The 23803-nt window shown below is 44.3% G+C and overlaps 1 protein-coding gene across 5 annotated transcripts; it reads left to right on the top strand.

The window, feature by feature from the left end:
- The first annotated feature begins 682 nt into the window (after positions 1-682).
- On the top strand, positions 683-23556 carry LHX9 (LIM homeobox 9). 5 transcript variants are annotated; one of them, XM_003944141.4, is made up of 6 exons: positions 683-778; positions 6114-6232; positions 8218-8420; positions 9539-9894; positions 15732-15934; positions 17096-23556. In XM_003944141.4, exons 1-6 carry the CDS (start codon positions 751-753, stop codon positions 17351-17353), a joined length of 1167 nt encoding a protein of 388 aa, XP_003944190.1. In that variant the 5' UTR covers positions 683-750; the 3' UTR covers positions 17354-23556. The 5 variants fall into 5 exon arrangements, with proteins under 5 accessions (XP_003944190.1, XP_074241848.1, XP_039322334.2 ...); XM_074385747.1 differs by having other exon boundaries at positions 751-778; positions 19981-20085; XM_039466400.2 differs by lacking the exon at positions 683-778 and adding an exon at positions 4322-4990 and having other exon boundaries at positions 19981-20780.
- Positions 23557-23803: the final 247 nt, after the last annotated feature.

Genomic DNA, 23803 nt, shown 5'->3' with positions numbered 1-23803 from the left:
GCTGGACTCCAGCCCCCCCCGCTGCGCCCCAGCCGCTGGACGCTCTGGGCTTTACGAGGTTCAGTTACCGCAGAGTCCTCCATTAACACCTCCTCTGATTATTGAGAGTCTGGAAGGGCTGAACGCAGCCTCAGAGCGTTTCTCTGGGCACCGGCCCGCGTCTGTGCCCTCTGCCCACCCTTTCCTCTCCCCCCCACCCCCTATCTGGAAGCATAAACAGAAAATAAAAGACAGGTGGAGAGAGCTGAGGGTCAGAGGTGAGGGAATCAGATCAATTCCAACAGGGTGGCGGGGAGAGAGGAGGGAGAAATTAATTTTCATCCAACGCTTTATTTATTTATTTAGATTAACAGAGGGACACTCAGCGAGACGCGGGGACTGGCCCGCACCTCTGGCCGCCGCCTCCCGCCTTTCCTCGCCGAGAACCGAGTTCCTGTGCAGGAAACGTCTGACATCGGACCTCAAGGTAAGACCCTGATGAAGATGTTTTAGTCCGAGCAGCTTTCTGCCCTCGGAGCGCGCTCGGACGGCCGGGAGTTCCAGGGACGTCTTGGGAGCCTACCCGAGGAAGGGCCGGCTTGGCTCCAAGCCGCGTCCCTACCTGAGGTCTCCGCGGGAGGAGCGGTTTGGACGCGCCCCACCGGCTGGGAGGTGCTTGGGAAAGCCTGGCCGTACCGCCGGGCTGACGCTCGGCTTTTCTCTGCCAGTGCAACCACCATTACGGCGTGATCCAGTCCTTTTCCTCTAAGAATGCTGAACGGTACCACTCTAGAGGCAGGTGAGTTACGCGGCAGGTTCCTTCTGATGTTCTCTGCCCCTTGGGCCTGTGCGTATATCATGTGAGTGTGTGTGCGTGTGTGCGCGCCTTCGTTGGGTGGAAGGAAAAGGAGTGTGCGTTTGTCCTAAAAATTAAACCGCGCTTCGTAGGCTTAAAAATACCCATTCTCTTTCAGAGTCTCCTGATGGGATTCCTCAAACCTTCGTCTCCCTCATTTTGTCTTTCTCTTTGACTGCCTTTGACTTTCCTCAGGATCAGGGTCTGGGCGCCAGGCGGAGATGCTGGTTCCACTGATCCTCCAGCAGTCAGTGGCGCAAGGGACATGTCTTTTTCTTGGAAGGAATGGAACAGGGGGGCGAGAAGACACCGTTTCTCGCCCGTGTAGGGCTTCACTGGAAACTGGCTTCACCCACATTTTGTTGTTGTTGTTGTTCAGTCCTGACCCAGCGCAGCCGTTTCTGCGTCTGATCTCAGCGGGCACCGTGAGGGACTTCTCCCTTCATTTCTGGGGAGAGAAGGGCAGGCGGTGCAACACATCTCAGGTAAAAGGGCATCAGATTTCAGAAGCCTGGTATTCTAGACTTGGCGGCGGCCCCTTTGGAGAAGAACCCAGGGGCTACAGAGGACAGAGGTTCGAAGGAAGCAAAAGCTGGAGAGAGGCTCTTTAGTAGCAAAGGGTGAGGGTAGGCAGAGAAACGCGCAAAAGAGCAGGGCCTTGGTCGGGGAGTAGCGCCCAGCGAAAGGCTGGCAAGGATTCGCAACTGGAGCGTGACCTTGGGTCCCCCTTTCCAGGCAGCCGAGCTCCCCTGTCCCAGCTCTGCTTGGTTCACTCCCATTTGTCTTGCGGGAGACTCCCTGGAGTAGTACTGGATCAGAAGTACACCCGTGTAGCAGCCCCGGTATGAACCTGCCAACCTCAGTGTAGGGGGAAGTTTTGCACATAGAGAATCGCGGTCTCCACTGCCAAGAGAAAGGCCCCAGCGCGTCCTGGTCATCCGCTCACCTTCCATCCAGCGCAGCTCGGGCATCCAGGGCCAGCTGACAGGGCGCTGAACGCGTGGTTCCCAGCCTCAGGATGACACTGGCTTTTCACTGGGCCTTGGGGTGCTCAGGACAGTGCCAGAAGCTGGATACTGTTTTAAGAGCTGCACCTTTCAGACCAAAGGGGCTCCTTAACTAGCTTAACCGGGTCTGGAGGAAAAGTGATGCCAGCTTCTTTACAGGGCAAACTACAGGCACAGAATCATGGCCTCTAAAATTCAGGAAGAAAAAGACCTTAAGTCACCTTTGCTCTCAAAAGATGCACATTTGTTGGGTCGCTTCCTTTCTCAACCCTAACTGTCCCGCGGGTTTACCTTCCCTTTCCTCTCCGCTGAGGAGTTCTACTGGGCTCGGGTTCTTTGCCCATGTGGACTGGCTTGAGCCCGGGTCAAGGACGCTGCGGTCTTCTTGACCTTCATAGAGCTTCTAGGATTCCGAACTCCCAGTTCCAACTACTATGCTCCGCTAGAGTCCCGCTCTCCACTTTCCTAAAAGCGGCAACAGTAGCGGGATGGACGATGTCGGAATAGAAAGGAAAGAAAGCTTAGTGGACTGCCTGTGCTCGGTTGTGAGGGAAGGCAGTGCTGGTGGCGGGATTCCTGGTAGAGCTTTGAATTCAGAGGAGACTTGAGATCCTATCCCCGAGGCAGGCAGGCGCGAGCCACATGCACCTGTCCCATCGAGTGAGCCAGGGGCTCAGCCCTAGGAACTGAAAAAGTGAACTCCCAAATTATTATAGAACACTTGCGGACCATTCAGCCTAGAATTGGGAGAAGGAGGAACACGTTTGTTTTGTCCCCAGCCGCCAGCCTCAGCCCCTCTGCTGGAGAGGTGAAAGGAGGTAGAGCTACAAAGATGCTCTCCTTATTTAAAGCGCTTATTTAAAGTCCTTTGAGAATGAGGAGTGGAGGGAGCTCTTAGGCAGTCTCTCTTGGGGGCTCGAAAACAAAAAGAACAGAACACCCTGGGTCGCACACCCAATTTGAGGGCATTCCTTCCCAATCTTCATGGACTTCCTCCTTTGGAGCTATGGGAGGAGGCAGGGCTGGAGCCACCGGGACCTATTTCCGCAGAGCTAACAAGGACCTCCCAAACTCCAGCGGGCCCCCGCCCCACCCCCAGCTTTCTCCAGATTTCCTGCATTCACTGAGAAGGAAGAATCCTGGCAGTCTGCTTCTTTACGGGAAGCAGCAAATGCCACTGGATACAGGAACTTATAACTTGGGTTTTATAAGAGCAGGCTTCAACTTGGAGACTGATTGCAGAAGGTGTTCTGCCTTTCCTGTACCTAGATGATTAACGAATATGTGTGGAATAGAAGAATGAATGGGTGACTGGAGGGCTTACAGGACTTCCGTGTTTGGCTTCCCTGGAGACTGTTAAGTTCTGGCTTTTTCCTGGTGGTGTTTAACTTTCCCTGCATGCCGTCTCCAAAGTTTTATCTCTTGCAAGGAAGCAGTGGTATTCTTGCGTTCTTTGTTGCTGATTTTGCTGAGCAGGCCAACATGCAACAAGAACCAAACCTAATTTCAAACACCCCCATTTTGGGATTGGGAGAGGGTTTAGCACGAAGCAGTTAGACAAAGCAGGTTGAGGTCCTGTATTTAACTTTTTGACTGAAGCTTCCTTGGGTGAATTGACTGAGGGGACTTCTCAGAGACTCCTCCTCCTCTTCCTCCTCCTCCTCCTCCTCCTCCTCCTCCTCCTCCTCCTCCTCCTCCTCTTTCTCCCTCTCCTCCTCCAGCTCTGAGTCAGTTTAGCCTCTGACTTGAGTGAAGGCAATCTGCCCCTTTGTGAGAGGACCTGCTGTCTCTGAAAGGACTGCTGCCCCCAGCCCCTCCTCGGGGCCCTTCTTGTGTGCACGTGGGTTTGAAAAGCTCATTGATTCCCATCCAAAGGGGCTAATTACATTACTTACAGTAAATAGCAGCCCTGCTGTCAGGTATAGCTGCCAAAGTAAGGAGGAGGGGGATGTCTCCAGCTTAGTTCACTTGATTGGCTTCATTTTTGTGTGAAATTGTGCTTTATGAGCTGCATTCTGGCACCCGGAGGACCTAAACTGCGTCCAGTCTGCAAATAACATTATTTTTGACCCTGAGAAAAAAGGAGGGGAAGCAGTGGAGTCTTGAGTTTCACGGAAGAGGCCACTCCAGCAGCTCAGAAGGCAGCGCTTTGGGACAGGAAGTCAGGCTGCCGCACTGGGGTCGTTCCCTCCCTCGCTTTACCCCTGCCTTCCTTCCTTCCCCTTTTCCTCATCTTCTCCCTTCCTTTTTTCTTCCCTCCCTCCCTCTCTCCCTCTCTCCCTGGCTTCTCTCCCGTCGTCTTTCTAGCTTTGGCCACAGTTCCCTGTCGGGCTCCCCCGGGCAGAGGGAAGCGGGTGTGCGGCCCGGCGGCCCCTCTGAGGTTTCTAGGATGTGCCAGGACGCAGGCACCGCAGTCCCGGGAAAGGCGGCGGGGGGCAGCGGCGAACGCAGGCGGACGGCGGGCACGAAGGGAGCCGGCAGCGGCCCGCGCGTCCTCCTCTCCGGGTGAAGCCGCGTCGTTCCTGCCGCCGCGCTGCGCTTCGGACCCCCAGGGGGCCTCCGGCCGTTTGAATGAATCGACAATATCAGAGTATTGTGGACACTTTTTAATGGGGCCGGGGAGGGGCCGCCGCTCCCGGGAACAGAGGGCGACAGAACAATCCCACCTCTTGTGAGGAGCAGGTCTGCCATTCTGCTTGTCACTTCTCACCTTCCCCTCCTCCACGGCAAAGAGCCCCTTTCACACCCTTCAGAGTGTGCGGGTACGCCCAGTTTTACAGGTCCCCTGTCCTGCCAGGGCAGTGGGAGCAGCATGCGATGGGGCCAGCGCCCAGTCCCGCGAGGGCAGGCGCCAAGCTCCCGGGAGTCCCCAAGCCGCTGCCCACATTGGCAAGTTTCAAATGAGACATTAGTCTCCGGCAGCTTTCCTTCCAACCTGAACCAGGGAAGAGAATAAGCCGCCCTACCCCAAGACGCAGCTGCATACCTATGTGTACAGGTCCGTGCTCTGCCCTCGACATTCTGATACTCTGATTTTCTCGAAGAAAATTGTTTTGCCAAAAGTAACCCTGAGAAATGGAGATGCTCCAAACGACCTTTTCACTTTGGAAGAAGCCAGCACCTAGTAGGGTCTCGGGCCCTCAAGAAGGTGAGCCAAAGGGATGAATTGCCAGACAGCTGCTTTTAAAAAGTGGGTCGAGGAAGATGGGATGGGGAGGAGAGGAACCAGCATTATTTCCACTTTAGTAAAGTGCTTACATTTCAGCTCAGTATTTACGTATTTCGGGTGACACTCCTGTAGGCTGGGGATGAAAAAGTCCACAAGGAGGAAACCCAAAGTGTGGAGTTGATATTCTGCGTGTCCCGAGCCAAGGTCTGATCTTGAACTCGGATCAAATAGGCGGGTTCTAGGCCTCCCGCACCAGGGTGGGGACAAGAAGAGCTCCTTTTCCCCTTTAAAACATGACTTCTGGGAACTCTTGGAAGGATGTGTGTGTGTGCGTGTGTGTGTGTGTGTGTGTGTGTGTAGGTAAATGCCCCCTCCTCCTGCCTCCCTGCTCTCTCTCCATCCCCCCACCCCTTTGTAATGTTTGTCCTGCTTGCCCATCACCAGGGGGTTGAGAGGAGTATGACAGGTCTTTGTTGTCTGAATAAAAATCCGTGGCAGCTCCGGGGAGAGAACTCCTCCTACTAAATTATCAAAAATGGGCTGGCTTTAGTCTCTTAACAAATTGGACGCAGCTCAGGCAGGAGCAGTCCCCAACCCAACCTACAGGCACTGGGAACTTGCAAGCATCCAGGGAACACTGAAAACAGCACTTCTTTTTCTTTCTTTGTGTTCAAAACTATTTTCTTTCTTCACCAGATTTTGTTTTCTCCCCCCCCCCCCCCACCCGCTGCAGTTGTTTCCCATTAGTAACTCGATCTCTCAGAGCAGTAAGATTTGCCTTCTACGCCTTTTCCCCTCCGCCCGTGTTTGTTTGTTTTCTGCACATCTCTCCTTCAGGGAGCTGCTGAACTTCCCCCCTCCCCCAATTTCCACTTCTTTTTGCTTCTTCCCCGGCCCCCCGAGCAGACGGATTTCCACTCGGTCTTTCTCCTCCTCTCTCTCCCTCTTTCCCTCCGTCCCCGAGCGTCTCTGCGCTCCCACAGCGCAGCCCTCTCGGGTCCCTAGCCTCCTTCACTCGGATGAGCTGAGAGCCCCAGGCGTGTGTATATGGAAATAGTGGGGTGCCGAGCAGAAGACAACTCGTGTCCTTTTCGCCCCCCAGCCATGCTCTTCCACGGGATCTCCGGAGGCCACATCCAAGGCATCATGGAGGAGATGGAGCGCAGATCCAAGACTGAGGCCCGTCTGGCCAAAGGCGCCCAGCTCAACGGCCGCGACGCGGTAAGGAAGGGCTCCGCCGCGGCGGGAGCCCGGCACCCCTGCGCCCTCGGTTAAGCCAAGCCGACTGCCTGGCCGGTGGAGGTCGGGGCGGCGGGTCGCAGAGACATCTGCTTGAGGTTGGCGGGTGGATTTTCTCCCGTCCACTTAAGTCTGCAGGGCCAAGAAGCGGTCCCTGTTTCCGAATTGAAATGTCTGTACTAGCTGGCTATCCTCTGTCGCAGCCGATTCCGAAAGAGCAGGGAGAGGAGCTGGGAGGAGGAGTGGGCGGTGGGGGCGTTCTCTTCTACAGACCTCGAGGTTCCTCGATTCCGGGGCGGGCGTCTCCCCGGCGAGGATCCGCAGCTCCGAGGGCAAGCCGGGCGCAAGCGGTAGGACGACTGCGCGCTGCCGCGGCGTTCGAGCCAAGCAGAAGCCCAGGTGGCCTTAGCCTCTGGGCCCGATGACCGGACCTTTGGAGTAGGTTCAGACGCCACTGAGTCGCTCCTAGTTCTCCAGAAGCTCGGGGCTGGCGACCCTAACCGAGAGATTTTCATGGGTTCTGGCATCCAGACTCAGTCCCTCTATGGAGACAGCAGTACGTTTAGCGCCGGGGCCGGGCGGGTGTCATGTCTAGGGGGAAATCAAATAAAACTTACGGAGGAGCCCGCCCAGTAGAAACTCAGGCTACTCAACTACCACTGTTTCTACTATCCGTAATGATTAAGTCATGTCCTTTTAATAAAGAAAACCGATTACTTATCGAACTGCTTCCCTTACCAGGTTACTAACGGGAGCGGGGGAAACTACAGAAGTCTCCGGAAATGATTTCAGTAAAACATAGCTGTGTAGGTCCTTTGGTGCCACACCAAGACTTGTAGCCGAAACTAATCAGGAGACTGCTCTAGCCTCTCAGCGGGACTTTGGGTCCGGCCAGGTAGCCCAACTGGTGAAGGTGTCTATATTTGTGACCCTCATTCAGTGCCGGCGCCCCTGGTCGGAGTAAGGGGCTAAACTTTACTTTTGCAGGCCCTCTGAAATTTCGTGGGGGAAGTTCAACCCATTTCTGCTGGTCTTGAGGGAAGTGTCCGGAGGTTAACTTCTTTCCCCTTTTTCTGGTCATCACGTTTAAAAACAAATAAACCCAAACCCAAATTTTGCAGGGGCTCTGGGGTCCTCAGGGTGGGGCTTACAGTCCTCGGTCGGGTCAGTGGGGACCCAGGAGGGAAGCTTAACTTGGGCACTAAACAGATTTTCAAGACAAAGGTCTCAGGACGCTGCTGCTGCTAGGGAAGGAGGGGGCTGTACAGAGGGGACTGGACAACGGACCCTCTTTGGGAACAGCCACTTCACACCCTTATTGGGAACGGGGCCAATAGCCCTGAAAATTAGGGAGCATCAGAGTCTGACAAATATATCTCAATCAAAACAATCTCGACCAAGTTATGAGCACAGGTCCAATAATCTTCCTTTTGCTTTTGATTTCAATGCTGCTTGTAAGAATTTAGAGAAATCGAATTATAATATTGTTTGTTTAAAAATAACCTGTGCTGGTTCAGATTTCCTTTCCCTGCGCAATCATTTCGGTTGTTTATTTTGTGTGCGTCGAAAGCCACAGTTTTTAGCATTTACTGCAAGGAGGATTACTACAGGTACTCCCCTAAACCCCACTTCTTACGCCCGAGTAATTATTTGAATTAGGAAACTATCACCAGTAAAAATTCTCCCAGTCCGTTTTAAGCGAGGCTCGGGATGGCCGAGATGTCTTGAGGTTAATAGTCCCGGGAGGACGCGAACACCGGTTCAGGCAGACTCGGAAGAAAGCGAGCAAGCCGCAAAGGGAGAAATGACAAATGTTTCCCCCCTCCCGACGTCTGCCTTTGTGCAGTGGCCCCTGGCCCCTGCCGCGCTCAGTGCACGCCCTGGGATCGCTCTGCCTGGGGGAGAACCCCGCGTCCTGCGGCGACACCGCCGGCCCTTCTCAGCCTTGCGGTGTGCTTGCTTTGCAGGGCATGCCCCCGCTCAGCCCGGAGAAGCCCGCTCTGTGCGCCGGCTGCGGGGGCAAGATCTCGGACAGGTACTACCTGCTGGCTGTGGACAAACAGTGGCATCTGAGATGCCTGAAGTGCTGTGAATGTAAGCTGGCCCTTGAGTCCGAGCTGACCTGCTTTGCCAAGGACGGTAGCATTTACTGCAAGGAGGATTACTACAGGTATTCCCCTAAACCCCGCTTCTTATGCCCGAGTACACCTGGCGGGTCCATCTGTCTGAGCCTGAAATCCCCTCTCCGTCCCCCACCTTTTGCCCCATTCCGGGGCGGTTATCATTTCGGAGACCAGGGAAACCCACTGCACATGCCTTCAAGCTGCACTCTCCCTGACCGGCGGTAAGGACGGGTGGGAGGGACATTCAAGGTCCAGCGCGTTATCAGTGAATACCACGCTCTCCCATCACTTCTCAGCTTGGCTGGCAGAACTTGGGGAAATCTGGGGAAGAGTAAATTGACATGGTCTCCGTCCACCGAGACTTGAAGGGGTTTTTGTTTTCCGCTTGCTACGAATTGGGCAAGTTCTGCGCCTTGAAACTGAACTAGTGGCCCGGGAAGCAGCAACAGAGAATTAGCTTTTTGCAGGTGGCAGGAGACTTTGTAAATGACTATGACAAGGATTACATGCCATTGGCAAAACCCAAGCCACTCAGTTCCGAGTTCCTTTTATCGCGAGTTACAACCATGTCCGCCAGATTGCAGAGAAAACTCAGCGGCAGGCGTCTTTATTGATTCTTCTCAGTTATGTTTCTGGATTGAGAAAGACAGAACTACGTGCAGGTGACTTAGCTCCGCTCTCAGCCCAAGCAAGAGAAGTGGTTAAAAAATAATAACCTTAACTCTACAAAATTGTCATTTTCCGGAACTGTGTCCGCATGTTTTCCCGCACACTCGCACATCCAGGAATAATTATATCTTCCTTCATTCACAGAATATTTTGTAATTGAGTAACTGTTTTCATTTGGCATGGCAATTTACTGTTCTAGTGCTATGAGTTAGCCAGTGCTGGTTTGCTTTTAATTTTTAATTTTTAAATTTTCACTTTATAGAGAAGAAAACTAAAGCTTAGTTGCCCGATTCTTCTGACTTTCATGTCAGGATCCTTTGTCTTGGTTCATTGGAAAATGTCGATGAGCAAATGAAATTAATGCCCACTGTCCTGCCCTCCTGGAACCCTCTCAGGTCTCAGTCTCAGGCCACTGCAGACAAAGCCCAGGCGTCGCGGGTGGGAGATGGCTCTGCCTTGCTTCAACTGGCGCCCTGACTCAACTGTTTCCTTCCAGAAGGTTCTCTGTGCAGAGATGTGCCCGCTGCCACCTTGGCATTTCCGCCTCGGAGATGGTCATGCGCGCGCGAGACTCTGTGTACCACCTGAGCTGCTTCACCTGCTCCACCTGCAACAAGACTCTGACCACGGGCGACCATTTCGGCATGAAGGACAGCCTCGTGTACTGCCGCGCCCACTTCGAGACCCTCTTGCAAGGAGAGTACCCACCGCAGCTGAGCTACACGGAGCTGGCGGCCAAGAGCGGCGGCCTGGCCCTGCCTTACTTCAACGGCACGGGCACCGTGCAGAAGGGGCGGCCCCGGAAGCGGAAGAGCCCAGCGCTGGGAGTGGACATCGTTAATTACAACTCAGGTGTGCCCCCTACCCTCACCCCTAGCTCAGTCCCGGCCTCAGTTTCCCTGAGGAAAACTCGTAGAGTTCCTTCCCCGTCCAAGGGCTTGCTGCAAGAGGGTGCTCTGCCCAACGCCTCTGTTCTCACTACAGCTTGCTCTCAGGCTGAAGGGAGAGAGGGAGAAGGAGGGGGAAGGGAAGGAGAGGCAGCACTTTATTTAGGTGGTGGCAAAAAAACACATTCATAACCACGGGGCTGTAGTGACTTCCCCCAGACAGACAGAGCCAAATCCTTGTTGCCCATTAGTTAATGAGCCCATTAGTTTCTGGCTCCCAGTTGGAGCAAAACAGCCCCAGGGCAATTCCTTTGTGGAGGCCAAATTATAGATCCTGGAGGAGGTTTCCTAAATACTGAAGGAAAAAAATATCCTCAGAGCCCAACCCCAGTCTGTCTAGAAGGGTCAGAGGCTGTGGTCACCAGCCCAAAGTTAATCAGGAACACAGTTGGCAAGAGTGTTGAAAAACGTAATCCCTGATCTTGGCAAAAGGCCGCTGTAGGGGTGGGAATCACTCTCCACAGCTGAGCTGGTCTGTCTCTTTCCTAAGTCAGGATATTCATCCAGCCGTCTTATTCCCAGTGCGATAGACCATCCAGACATCCAGATCCCTGGCAAACTGAAAGAACCTTCGGGTCAGGCCCCCTGAGGAGGCTTAATGGTATCTCAGGCCATTCATCTATACTCAACCACCTCTCTCTTCGTTAAAAACAAGTCAAGAACACATTCTTCCTTGCTTTGGGGAAAACACGTATCATGTGTCAATCTCTCACATGCACCAGTTTCCCACTCTTGGTGGCCTGTCCCCACTTCCCATTCTCTAGGTGAGGATGGTGATCGGCCCTACAGATGGTAATCTAACTCTGAGCAGAAGAGAAGCTCTTCTTGAGTCCCAGTCACTGGAAAAGAGGTTTCAGAAAGCCCTGGCTAACTTTTCGGGAGCCCTAAGGACTTTCAGTGCCCTGGTCCAGACCTGGCTGAGAATCTCAGCAGCCTGAAACTCAGGACGGGGGAACCCATTGTGTTGGAAGGGACCTTGAGGACTATTACGGCAACCCCACTCGATTACCGCAAACGCTCCGGATACCAAACATGGGCACCCCAGAGCACGGGATCCTGCCTGTTTTTTTCTTCAGTTCCCAGGGCCTGGTATGATGCCTGACGTTGCTAGGCGGTGGTAAAGCACAGTGCCCAGCCAGTTAAGTGATTGGCCCAAGATCACACAGCCAGTGTGGGTTTGGAGCTAGGAGTCCTGCTCTGAGTTTGGAGTTTTCAGGGGAACCCACACAGGATGAGCGGCCGCTTCCTCAGACCTCCCTTAGGTTCTCTCCTGGGGTTCTCTACTGCCTGATCTAACTGAAGAGGAGAATTCTTCGCGGGCAAGCACAGCGGGTGGCCTTGCGGGGAGCAATGGGGAACGCTGTGCAGCAGCCCTTGTCCCTAGGGGGTGCAAGCCAGGGTCGCTGGACGGAAGGAAAAGGACCTGCCGACTCACTGCAAATCTCATGGGATCGGTCAGTCTGTGCAAGGGCAGCAGGCAAAGCCTTGGGTTTTGCCAACCCTTGGTAGTGGCCGTGCCCTCACACTGGCCCCTGCTGTGCTGGGACAGGAGATTTGGTTAGGGGCCACTTTGCCCAGTAGGCTTACTTCATCTTCTTTGATGCGTGGTCCCCAGGGCAGGGCAGGCAGGGCACTAATTGTTCTTTATTAATAGAAGATGACATTGGAATCTCAAGCCACTCACCAAGGCCCTAATGAGAGAGAGAGACAGAGAGAGAGAGAGAGAGCCACTCATGTACAACTATGGATGGAGTTTTGTGAAAGAAGGGCTCTCTCAGCCCAGATAAAATCCAGAAGGGTGAGGATTTCTAGCCCAACAGTGTGCAAGCCTGACTTATTGATTGTTTATTTAATCTAATTAGCTAAATTTGATTTCACCTTGGATCTTACTTCATGTTAGATCCAAGGAGCTTTAAGAACAGTAGAATTTAGATTCTTTTACTTCTCTGAAAATAACTAGAGAGTACAAATGTATTTTTAAGAAGAATACAAGTCTCCTTCTGAGCCACTTAGGTCTTCAGTTTGCAAATTAATGCTGCTACAAGTTGAAGAGAAGGTTGCTTTTGTCTTGCTCCCAAAGGAGGGAAACATTGCTGAGGCTCCCTTAATCCAACTTTGTACCTCCCACCACTACAAACTGGATGCCTCTTAGTTAACAGCTACTCCATCCTTTCTGTACTTTTCCCAGAGATACTAGTAAATAGTATATATATTTTAAAGATCAGGTTAAAATTATCAATGGGAATTAGTTTGAAGATGCCTGACCAGAAATCAGCCCATCATTTAAAACAGTGCTTGTGAATCTAATGCCACTTTGCTACAGAACTAAGGAAAGAAATCCTTCGGCAAATTAAACATATGCTAAAATGCAAAAAATAAAATTAATCGGGTTTTAACTCATTATTTTAGCCTTCTTTGGATTTTATCTGCCATCTCTCATTAAATGTAAACAAGTCTCATAAAGGGTATGGTTGATACTAAACCAAGTATAATTTACACAATGATATGTTTTAAAAATGTGCAGAAAACATGTTTGTGATTCAAAGAATCTCAGAGAAGTTGTGAAACTTGGCAAAGACCAGCTAACGCTTGACGTAGGGCAGATGCCTTTTAATGAGAATATCCCTAGTTCCATTTATCTCTCTGTGCAAGTTAATCAGGCAGATATTTTGGAAAGAGACGAGGGAAGTTTACCTGAAACACTAGCTTGAAATAAAGCCCTCCAGGGATGAGAAGAAGATTTAGTTTAGGATAGGAAGCTCTTATGTGTGTAATTTAAACATTAATTGAGAGATTAAACTTTTGCCGCTTCTTAAAATATCCTTTCCTTAGGTCCTTTCTTCCTATCCAAACTTTGAAGGCTCCCGGTGGTTAAATTAGCCTGGCACTGACCCCTAGTGGTCTTCCAGGAATCAGTTAATTCTCAGAAGGTTACATGCCGTCACAGCGGACGCTAACTTGAGGGTGGCTGACCACTGCATAAGTGACTGGAGATAACATACTTAGACCTTCTCGTTAACTTTACAATACTAGATGTGAACTTACAGGCAGATATTTAAGACAGTTTTAAGAGTTATCATTTCATCTCATAATTCGGGGAGCTCACTATGGCTTTAGAAACAGGCCTTGGAGACACATGGTCATTTGTAAGTTTACATAATACATGTGTAGTTAAACATAAATGATATCAGATAATGCACTGTTACTCTGTAGAAGAAGTACGGTTCTCTATTAAGTTGCGTAAGATGAGATAAGTCACAGGAAAATCACATACAGTAATATCTGTTTAATAAAGACCCAACGAACTATCTCCTCACACATTGGATTGTGTATTTTATGTGGAATCAGAGGCTACAACTGTATTTAACACACTAAAGTTCTCTGCTGAGTTTTAATCAGCAATAAGGGATATAGAATGCGTATTCAGGGAAGCAATTTCATCAAATCTTACTACAACTATTTTTCGTAAACTTCATTTTAAGAATTAATGATTATAAAGGCAGTTGGGAATCATATTTATTTTTATATATTACCCTGGTATGGAGTGGGGGGAAAGATGGCTAAGGGGATTATTTAAACACCAAGGCTTCTGTCCCAAGTGTAAAATTCAATTTGATGTGTTGTTCAGGGAAGATTACATGTTGTTCAGGGAAGATTATATGATAGAAAAGAAATCTTACTTGAAGAACCCTCCAATGACTAATGTGTGTCTCTTTGACTATTTTTTGTGGGTATATTTATAATCTGGTTATGAAATATAGCTCAGTTTACTGGAGACAAGTATAGTTTTATAGTAGGTCATAGAGATGCTGTTTCATCCATTTGAGGGTATTGAAAGTGCAATTCTGTGGAATATTTGAACTTGACATATCCCCACTGGGCCAAAATCGGATAAAATGTAATGCATACTCTTTCTGTTGTCCCTCGATATATGGTACTCTTACTGGTGGAGTTTAAGGAGCCTGTGTTTCACATTCGAATGTGTGTATCTGACTTGGATTCCACTTCAAGTTGATTTAATTTTGCATTAATACTCACCTGTAATTTTACTGATGAACAGAGCACCCACCATCTTGATTGAATGCTTCTTGAGCTCCTGCCCCTGTGTTTGACTCAGGGTATCAATCCAAAGGTGAACATGGTATAGTCATTTCCCTCAATGAACTCACCTGTTCTTTTGCCAAGTGTGTCCTCCTGCTTATTCGTCTTATGGAAATACAAAGGACACATTTGTTTGTGCCTAGTCTTTTTACATTAAGAATATCTTGTTAAGTGAGTTTTATATGTGGCTGACCTCTTGGTTGATGATTATAAAACTTACGTATTTCTGTAAATATGCTGATTTGCTGAATATTTTTTAAAAAGTAATTCTAACTCTATCTAGCAGTCAGACAACACTTTGTTAAGCCGATTGGAAGAGCTCATATTAAGGGATGCCTCCCATTTTTAAGATTCAGGTTTCTTTCTCCCTGGAATGACCTGATTAGGATGGTTTTGCATTTTTTATTATAAAGTAGTACAAGACAGGATGATCAGATCTAAATTTATATCAGATAACTATCTGAAGGAAGGGTTTAAAGGAAAAAAAAAAACTGCCATGCTCTTTAATTTGTGAAGTGGCTGAATCAGTAAATATTTCACAAAAACGTTTTCATTTTGCAATTGTGTTTCCTATGCAGAGCCAGTAGATTCTTGGCAATGACCCTTTAAATATGTAGCTTTCCATCCTGGGGATAATGACTTTTTGGCTGGTTTCAAAGACTGGCTTGTTTTGCCCTGGGTGCTGAGCAAGTCTTTGTAAGAGGAGAGAAAATGCCGCCCTCTCTCTGCCAGGCCAGCCAGGGGCACAGCTCACAGCCTACTCACATACATCTGGAGGAAAAGGGACTGAGATCTGAGCCTAGAAATAAGCACCTCCAGTGTCTCTCAACTGTGAGCTGTGGGGAGCGCTTCAGGCATGAACCATGTGCAGAGAAGTCTGGGCTCATTTTCTTTCAGAAATATTTATTAAAATCACTCCAGGGGAAAAATATTTTCTTTCTGGTATAGCCCTGTGTTAACCAGTCATAGCTAAAAGGTGGAACAAATAATATTCTTATGTTTACATAAGAAATTCACAAGTTTTAAAGTTCTAGCTTCTCTCCCCATTTTTCCCGACTGAGAGAGCTCCAGCAATACGAGAAAAGGCTGACCGCTAGAACTGACCTAGATGCTTCCCTAGTTGTTGGGCTCTCAGAAACTTTCAGACTTGAGAAAGTACAAATACTTTTTTCTTTACTCCTCATGACAAAAATACAATACCTTCGGACAGCGTGTCTCATTCCAGAAATACAGAAAAAAGGTAGAGTCTTAAAGCACTGTGAGTGTGGGCAGTGGGGAGCTGTTTCTCATGACTGTGTCAGGAAAGGGTTTCTTCCTCTCTCGTAGGTCTCTCTCACTCCCACTTTACTGCTTAGGGTTTGTTCATATTCTCAAATTCTTCTAGCCACCATTAAGCCAAAGAGAAGATTGCATTAATATTTTTCTATTCCATGAACTTTGGTTGGATCTACATTAACAGATGAGTTTGGCTTACTTTAGCAATTATCTTCTTTCTTTTTGTTTAGATACGATTCATAATTGGGTTGACAGCCTTTTACACTGCTCCTTTATTACCACAGCACTGTCGTACAGCCTGCCATCATGTCAGCGAAGGCAAGAATTTCCATTGAGCAGTTGTTTTGTTCACTGTTACTGCAACAGGTTGTAATGAGAATGAGGCAGACCACTTGGACCGGGACCAGCAGCCTTATCCACCCTCGCAGAAGACCAAGCGCATGCGAACCTCCTTCAAGCACCACCAGCTCCGGACCATGAAATCCTACTTTGCCATCAACCACAACCCAGATGCCAAGGACCTCAAGCAGCTTGCCCAGAAAACAGGCCTGACCAAAAGAGTTTTGCAGGTAAGACACGTCCATCATTGACTGTGCATACATTTCCCTTTCCCTTGCCAGTGAAAATAGTGCTCTTCCCTATATTGCTTCTTACCAGTTGATCTTACCTATCTCCCTAGAGGATGTACTGAGATTTTTGCAAGGGCTTCTTGGAGGGTGCCCAGCGACCCAGGGTCTTTTTAAATACAGCCACATTCTCTCTGCATATGTGGACGTGGGCCCTCCAAAGGCAGACCGGCTTGTCTCACTGCTGTGCAAATGCAAGTGATGTTATTTGCACGGGCTGTGGCTCTATGGATTTCCATTAATATTATGCTCAGTGCACAGACTTGAGAGAGACCTGTTGGTGCTGTCTTAACTCAGCGAATTTTTGGCAGCCTCACTCACCTTCCAGCTTCAGGTGGATCCTTTTTTCCACTTCTGAAAAGCCAAAAATATGGTTAGTGTTTCAGCAACCAATTGGAGCAAGCATAATTAAAAACAAAATACTGGGGGTTAGTTCTGCTGTCCGATTGATTTCCTAAACTTATCAGGGTAAGAACATATAACTAATGAAATTATAATAGGTCGCTGTACCTGTGATCTTCTCTCACTTCTTGGTGACAAATAGCAGGCATATGAAATTCTGCTAAATAGTTTCAGGCTGTTTGAGGTCTGTGGCCCTTCCTATGTGAAGAATATTCACCATGTGTTAGGCTCACGAGTGGCTTGAAGTCTGTTTCTGGGGTGTTCATTTCATATGAGTGATTCTTACTTTGCCATAGTTTCAATGGCCCAGCTTCCTCCCCTTCTCAAATAGAACACTTGAGGAATCACGCTGCATTTCCCCCGCTCGATCACCATGTGTTCATTTCCATGGTATACCCACGTAAGCATCAGTTGTTCCAAGTGGCACCTGTTAATGCCAGAGGGCGGAATAAGTGCAGTTGAGAGAGAATAAATCCGTAGTGTTACTTGAATACCTCTGTTTTAAAAGAAAGGAAAAAAAAAAAAAAGCCCCTCTCCTCCCCGAAAAAATCACAATTATATTTAAAAGGAGAGACATATATCACAAAAAAAAAAAAAAAAAAAAAAAAAAAGAAAAGAAAAAAAAAAAGGAAAAGTGAGAGAGAAAGAAAAGGAATATAAAAATGAACATCGGTAAAGAAATCCATTGGGATTGGTTTGCAGGTTTGGTTCCAAAACGCACGAGCCAAATTCAGAAGGAACCTTTTGCGGCAGGAGAATGGGGGTGCTGATAAGGCTGATGGCACGTCGCTTCCGGCCCCCCCCTCAGCAGACAGCGGAGCTCTCACCCCACCCGGCACTGCGACCACTTTAACAGACCTGACCAATCCCACTATCACTGTAGTGACAGCCGTGACCTCTAACATGGACAGCCACGAATCCGGAAGCCCCTCACAAACTACCTTAACGAACCTTTTCTAACATTGGTTTTTTTTTTTTTAATTCTTCCTCTTCTTTTTATTATTATTATTATTTTATTATTTACGAGACTTTTTTTTTTCTTCTAACCCACAAGATATTTGGGGAATAAAAATAGCAGCTTGGTGTGTAGCATCTGCAGCCACTTGGCAAATGAGTTTACAGTATCGTCTCCTTTAAGTGAATATATTTTGTCTATGAAGTGTATTTGGATTTTTTAAAAAATTAATTAGGTCTTTCAGTTGGTAAGGAGAGTTTTTGGATAATTCTAATAAGTGCCTCTTAAAATTATATGTTACTTATTTCCAGAATCTCGAAGAAAAAAAAAAGAGTGGTATTATTATGGGCAAATAATCATATTCCCAGTTAAATGATTAGGTTAATAAAGAACCAGATAATTAAATAGTTAATTTTTAAATCTTGCAATTGTACCTGTGATTATGGAATTTTGAAAACATTATATTTTTAAAATTTTAAAACTGAAAACTTGTTTTGGGTATTTTTATTTCTTACCAAAACTGTTAATTTAAGTGAGGAATACAGACGTTTTAAATAGTAATGATAAATTAGGTGGGAGATCTATTACAGGAATGTGACCTTTCCTTCTCTTCGGGATGTGGAACTCAAAAAACTTTTTACTTGGTTGTTTTTCAGCATTTGAAAAATACTTAAGCTCCCTGTGTATCCATGAAAACTCCGCATAGATTTTGGCATTTCATACTTTTAACCTCCTAAAGTGAAAAACAATAGCTTGGAAACCATTCTTTCTAAGTTACTTTTTTTCCCCAGGGAAAATGGAAATAAGCAAAATATAATTTTTTAAGAAGTAAAAAAAATCAGTATAATTTAATTAATAGCTCTAATAATTGGGTTCAGCTGTACCATGATATTGTATCTGGCATTCTATATGAATAATGTTAAAAAAAAAAACAACCCAGCCTGGTAGAATAATACCAACAATTTGTTTTGTTTTGTTTTGTTTTATTTTGGCATAGGTTGACTTATGTATTGAAAATAACTTTTCTGACACTAGAGATTTGAAGTTATTAGTCTTAAAGTAGAGAAACTCAGAAGCCTTGTGGATGCTGATCTGAATATATTTCCTAGTTTACAGTAGCATTTTTTTTTCCTTTTAATTTAAGCTAAAATCTGAACGGTCTGGGCAGTGGTGAACGTTCATCTATTGCGCTTCTGTTGTAGTTAAATACCAATTAGATTGTGGATTTCCTAAAAAAATAAAAATAAAAAAAGAAGTCAAGATATATGTCTTGCTTTGGTGGATTGTTAAGAATAACTTTGCACATAGTCTCCACTTTTTGGACCCTTACATCTCCTTTGGTGGTCCAAGTGGCTATTTAATAGATTTTAAAGGTGTCCTTCTGGCTGTATAAATGTGTGGTTACATATTGACAGTTCACTGCCCACATTAAAGTGCATTATTGTAACTTTTGCTCAGGGTCTTTAGAAAATTAGCACAGAAAGTAGCTTATTTTTTAAAAAAAGATGATGGAAGATAAGTTAACACTGTAACAGAAGAAAGGTGTGATTGCCATTATATATTTAGCAAGTATGGTTATCATCTTATATGGAGCTTAAATCTTGACTTTTCATATTTCTATTACATTTTGGGCATTTACCACTAACCAGACCAAACAACCTTGGTAAGGCTGAGATCTTATTAATACACTTTTACAGGTAAAATATTGACACTTATAAATTTTGTTCTTTGACAGAACAATATATGGTACTATAGATCTACTTTATTAAGTAGACTAATTATAACTCAGTTCTCCTATGTGCCTTATGATATAACTTGGAAGTAAGTTTGTGAAAAATCAGGATATATGTGTTGTTTGTTAAATTAACTGTTTTAAGCCCTTTTGACACCTCACTAGTTTTGTACTGTTTTACCTCTTATTTCCGAAACTCTTTTTATGGTGTATCCTGTTAGAGGGAACAAACATGTCATAGAAAGCCGTTGTGCACTCTTTCAAATATAGTTGATAAATTCAATAATCTTATATATTGAGCTTCGTGTTTATAGTACAGTAAGTGGTCTAGCAAAATTGTCCATGTTTCTTTGTTTATTGATAAATGCATTGTATAGAAACTATTTCCCCTAAATATTTATGGACCAAACAATTGTGATATATCCTATTAAATTTGTGTGAATAAACCATTTTGAATCTAAGGAGTTTTATTTTCCATCAGTTTTATTTAAGTTTTAATTGTACTAGTGTGTTCCAGTATCTATATGTAAAAGCTATTCAAATGGTAATACAAAAATTTTTAGAAATTAAACATACAAATAGCTTTTAGATTTCCGAACTTCTGATTCATATTAAATGTTACACATTGTTGCACATGCAATGTAATTCCATCTAGAAATACTTTAAATATATTTGCTTATAATAAAAGTAATGCCCCACTGATTTGACTCAGTCCAATTTTTAGAATAAAAAGGCTAATTAGCAGATAAAGTAATTGCATGGAAATAAACAAATATGATTAAGATTTTATGTTAGGTCTATTGAGCACAAGTGGGTATTTGTAAATCTAAATAGAAATTGCAGACCCCTAAAAGCCAAGTTGCTCTGTAGTTAATAAATTGTCACTATGATTTTTTTCAGGGAGAACAAATCTTGGGGCATTACAGCCAAACATCCCGACGTTTGAAAATTCCCTAAAGTATTAAAAGAAGGGGAAAAGTTTGATCGGAAATCCACTGCAGTGAAGACAAAGACACTATTAGGTTATGATAATCATACATTAAAAAATTTATTGAGCCAAAAAAAAAAAAAAAAGAGAGAGAGAGAGAGAGAGAGACTTAAATGTCATTTACTGAATGTTAACAAAACTTGTGTTCTTTATGGTGTCTAACACAACTGAAGGCTTAAAATTATATTGTTTAAACAAAATTAGATAAACCATGTACAAAACCAGAGCAACCTGGCAGTAATATGCCCACCCCATATTTGAAAAAAGTTATTATTGAAAAAAATTTCACACATTTGTCAAGCACAAATAGTTGTAAAATAAAGTCCAAAAACATTCATTTCACCTGCTTGCTAATGTGTATTAGTCCTGTTAATGGCATTTTCCAATTGTAAATTCAAAGAAAAGCTATCACTCATTTAAGAGTATAGGGATCCAAACCCAGTAATTTTAGTATTATTGTTTATTACTTCCTTTTTAAACAGAAATCTCTGCATGCACTTTTACATCTGTCACCTCTAGTGTACACCTCTGTATGATGACTTATCTTTGCTGTTTCTTGTATGATAAATAGCTTTCATTAATAAACATTTATTTGATGCAAACATAGTTAACTTTATGTTAAACACACACTGTTGAAATTAATTTTGAACACTCTTAAAGAGGCAGCACAGTACCTTTACAACTTGTTTTACTAATGAAAAATACAAACAGCATAATGAGATTAAATTCTGGTAATCTAGGTTAAAATTACTTACTTTGTTTTTACCTTTTCATGACTTATTTTCATTTGTTGTATTCAATTGCCACATAGATTAAAAGTAAAAATCAAAGTGAACCCAAATTACAACAAAATAAACCTTAGAACAGACTATTGTATAAAATTTCAGCAACATTTTTAGATTACTAGGGTAAAATTTATAGATCCTATGTGAGTTTACATGTTTGCTATGCAATGAACAAATTTATTGACGTATACAAATATATTCTGAACTATAAAAAGATTCAATCTTTGCATAGTTCAAGTTACATATGATTATTACAGACACAGGAGCAAATGGAAAGACACAAATATTTAGGAATGAAGTTTTTTTAATTGTTAAAGGGAATATTTGAAGAATAAATTTTTAGCTATTCCTATTTAGCTGTATATCCAAAGCATATGTTAAACAAACTAACGTATAAATACTTTCCAGAAAATTTTTCATTATGATGAAATTTTTATTATATACGAATGAACCCTATGTAAATGATGTAACTTTTGTGAATGACAGACATTAAATATTTCACTTACATGTATTCTTAGAATTTTGAATGTTTTCTTAAATGCTTTCACTTCCTGAACACTAAAAAGAAAAAATTTTAAAGGAGAGAGAGCAACTTACTAATAAAAAAAGAAAAGCAATGCACCACAAGTAGACTATTTTGAGTGATCATGAAGCATGTTGGTTTTGTCAGTAACTTGAATGTTTATGCCTCATTGAAACCTCATCCATGGCTATAGCAACTTAAATAGATTTTCCAATGTATTTCCAGCCAGTTTATTCAAATCTTTGCCCTGCAGCCTTGCCTTCTTTCCCTGTTCTGTCACCTATGGCAATTTCATTTAGAAGTATTTTGGAACTTCGCCTGGTTTTACAGACCTTTAAATATTTGTCTGGTATGTGAGATGCAGGAAGAGACCAGAGAGGAAACGAACATAACTGAAATTAGACATCTGAAAAAAATAATACAAATTTGAAACAGGCACATTTTTAAAAACTAAAAAATAAAAAAAATAGGAGTACTAATTATGTGAGTGGGAAGAGAACGCGTGTGGCAGAGCTGGAAGGTCTATTGCACTTCACTGTGATGTAAAGCAGCCTTTGAGTCTCGGCAACCGCACACTTACTGTTTAGTGTGGAATCGAAAAATGTGGACCTCTTAGCTGAGAGCAGGGCATTAAATTTTCATAGCTTCTACCTCCCAGTTGCCTGGGTTAGTCTAACTTCTGGCAGATTGATCTTGGGCAAAAAGCTTCACTGAGAGTTAGTGTCTGTGTGCTTTGGTTGAACAGCCACCTTAATACTGACTTACATAGTGGATAGGTTTTTGATACCTCAAATAAGGGTAAAACTCCATAATCATGGACCCAAAGCAAACACTTTTAAAACTTAGGTGATTTTTCATCACCTAAAACATAAATAGCTTTATTTAGAAAATCCCAGTGGAATCTACCATACATTCCTTTATAATAACCCCCTTTTGGGGAGTCAAAGTATTGTTTTTTTATTAGCCACATATAAATATCATCTCATTTTCTGTTGCAGTGTGACTGCAAGGGGTGTTGTGTGGAATGCATTAGAACTGGGAAGCTCTGGAATGGAAATTTGGAATCATGTAATTCTAGGCTCTTAAAGAGTATGTTAGAGATGATACTATTGTAAAAAATAAATATAAACACCTAATTTTATATGAAGTTTTGCTATTTAAATTTTAGCTGTGTTATAAACAAAGCTAGCTTTACTTGTAGGGAGTTTGTGTACTCTTGAGGTCATTCAATAGCTTTTGCATTTTGTAGTCTGCTCCACAACAGGGCGAAATAAGCACAGTAGGGCTTAGTCTAAATTGAAGAAATTGAATTTTCTTTGAAACCATATATAGATAAATCTGGATTGGCCCTTTAGATCTAGTTTCTGTTTTTAGTAATTGGGAACCAACTGTCAATATTAAAATAAATAAAAACACCTCTAATGTAAAGCTGCAGGCCTTTGCTTCCAGCCAATGTCAAAACTAGGAAGGTTTTTTTTTTTTTTAGTGGCTTGCTGTTGATTTTAAACATTTTAATAATACTTGCTCTGCCCTCACAACAGTTTTTTTTTCCAGAATAATAATATGATTTACCTTATTTTAAAAACAAATTATAATTCTAACTTAAAATATTATTTTAAATGCCCTCTGGGAAGATTTCCGTTTTATTTTATGAGATTCCCTGGCAGTGGGGTGGGGGTGGGAGATGAGGTTGGGGCAGGGAAAGCTGAGAACTGTGCATGATACTCAAGGAAAGATCTATGAATATGATGTAAGTCGTAACATTATTGCCACAACTAAATTTCCGTTTGACTGTGTTGCAGAATAAGATAATTTTATCTAACATCACTCCCTACTTGCAACATTTCTCTGTGAATATTAATGTGGTTAACCCTCCCTTATCATGTATCACGTTAATAAGTTTCTTTTCCCTTTGATTAATTTTTGCTTCTTTGCATTACATTTTATCTTGTGCTAAGATGACAAAATTCAAGCAAGAGTAAAGATCCAGGTATTAGCCATATGTAGAAAGTTCCTGGTGTGCATTTCTGTGTACTTTTCCCTCACATATTAGAATTGTCAGGAACGTTTTTTTCTTTTGGAACTTTCTGTTTACATTTTGCATGATCTTATAAATTAATCTGAAGAGTAATTGGATACCTTTTATGGTTATTTGAAAATAAAATTTGCTACAAATAAGATGCTTCAGTCTCTGTTGCCTCATATTATGCCTGAATATATTAATTTTTTTCTGTACCTTCATATCAAATCAGAAAATATTAACCTTAGAGGATATTTAAATTGTTATTTATGACAAATATACAAAGATGAAGAAATTCAAAGGTGAAACTGCCTTTATTATTCATTCTCATTCTGCTTCTTTTCCTTTTCCAAAGCAGCAAAAATTATGAAGGGCTATCAGCTTTAACTTCAACATTCAAGAGTTTT

The sequence above is a fragment of the Saimiri boliviensis genome, chromosome 14 (assembly GCF_048565385.1).
Source record: "Saimiri boliviensis isolate mSaiBol1 chromosome 14, mSaiBol1.pri, whole genome shotgun sequence".
In the NCBI taxonomy this organism is placed as follows: domain Eukaryota; kingdom Metazoa; phylum Chordata; class Mammalia; order Primates; family Cebidae; genus Saimiri; species Saimiri boliviensis.
This window is presented reverse-complemented; position numbering and strand designations above follow the sequence as displayed.

Coding starts and splice junctions, on each gene's coding strand:
- LHX9 (XM_010332010.3), top strand. CDS start 6,059: ATGGAAATAGTGGGGTGCCGAGCAGAAGACAACTCGTGTCCTTTTCGC. Junction 9,895..15,731: donor CATCGTTAATTACAACTCAG/GTGTGCCCCCTA, acceptor TTACTGCAACAG/GTTGTAATGAGAATGAGGCA. Junction 15,935..17,095: donor TGACCAAAAGAGTTTTGCAG/GTAAGACACGTC, acceptor ATTGGTTTGCAG/GTTTGGTTCCAAAACGCACG.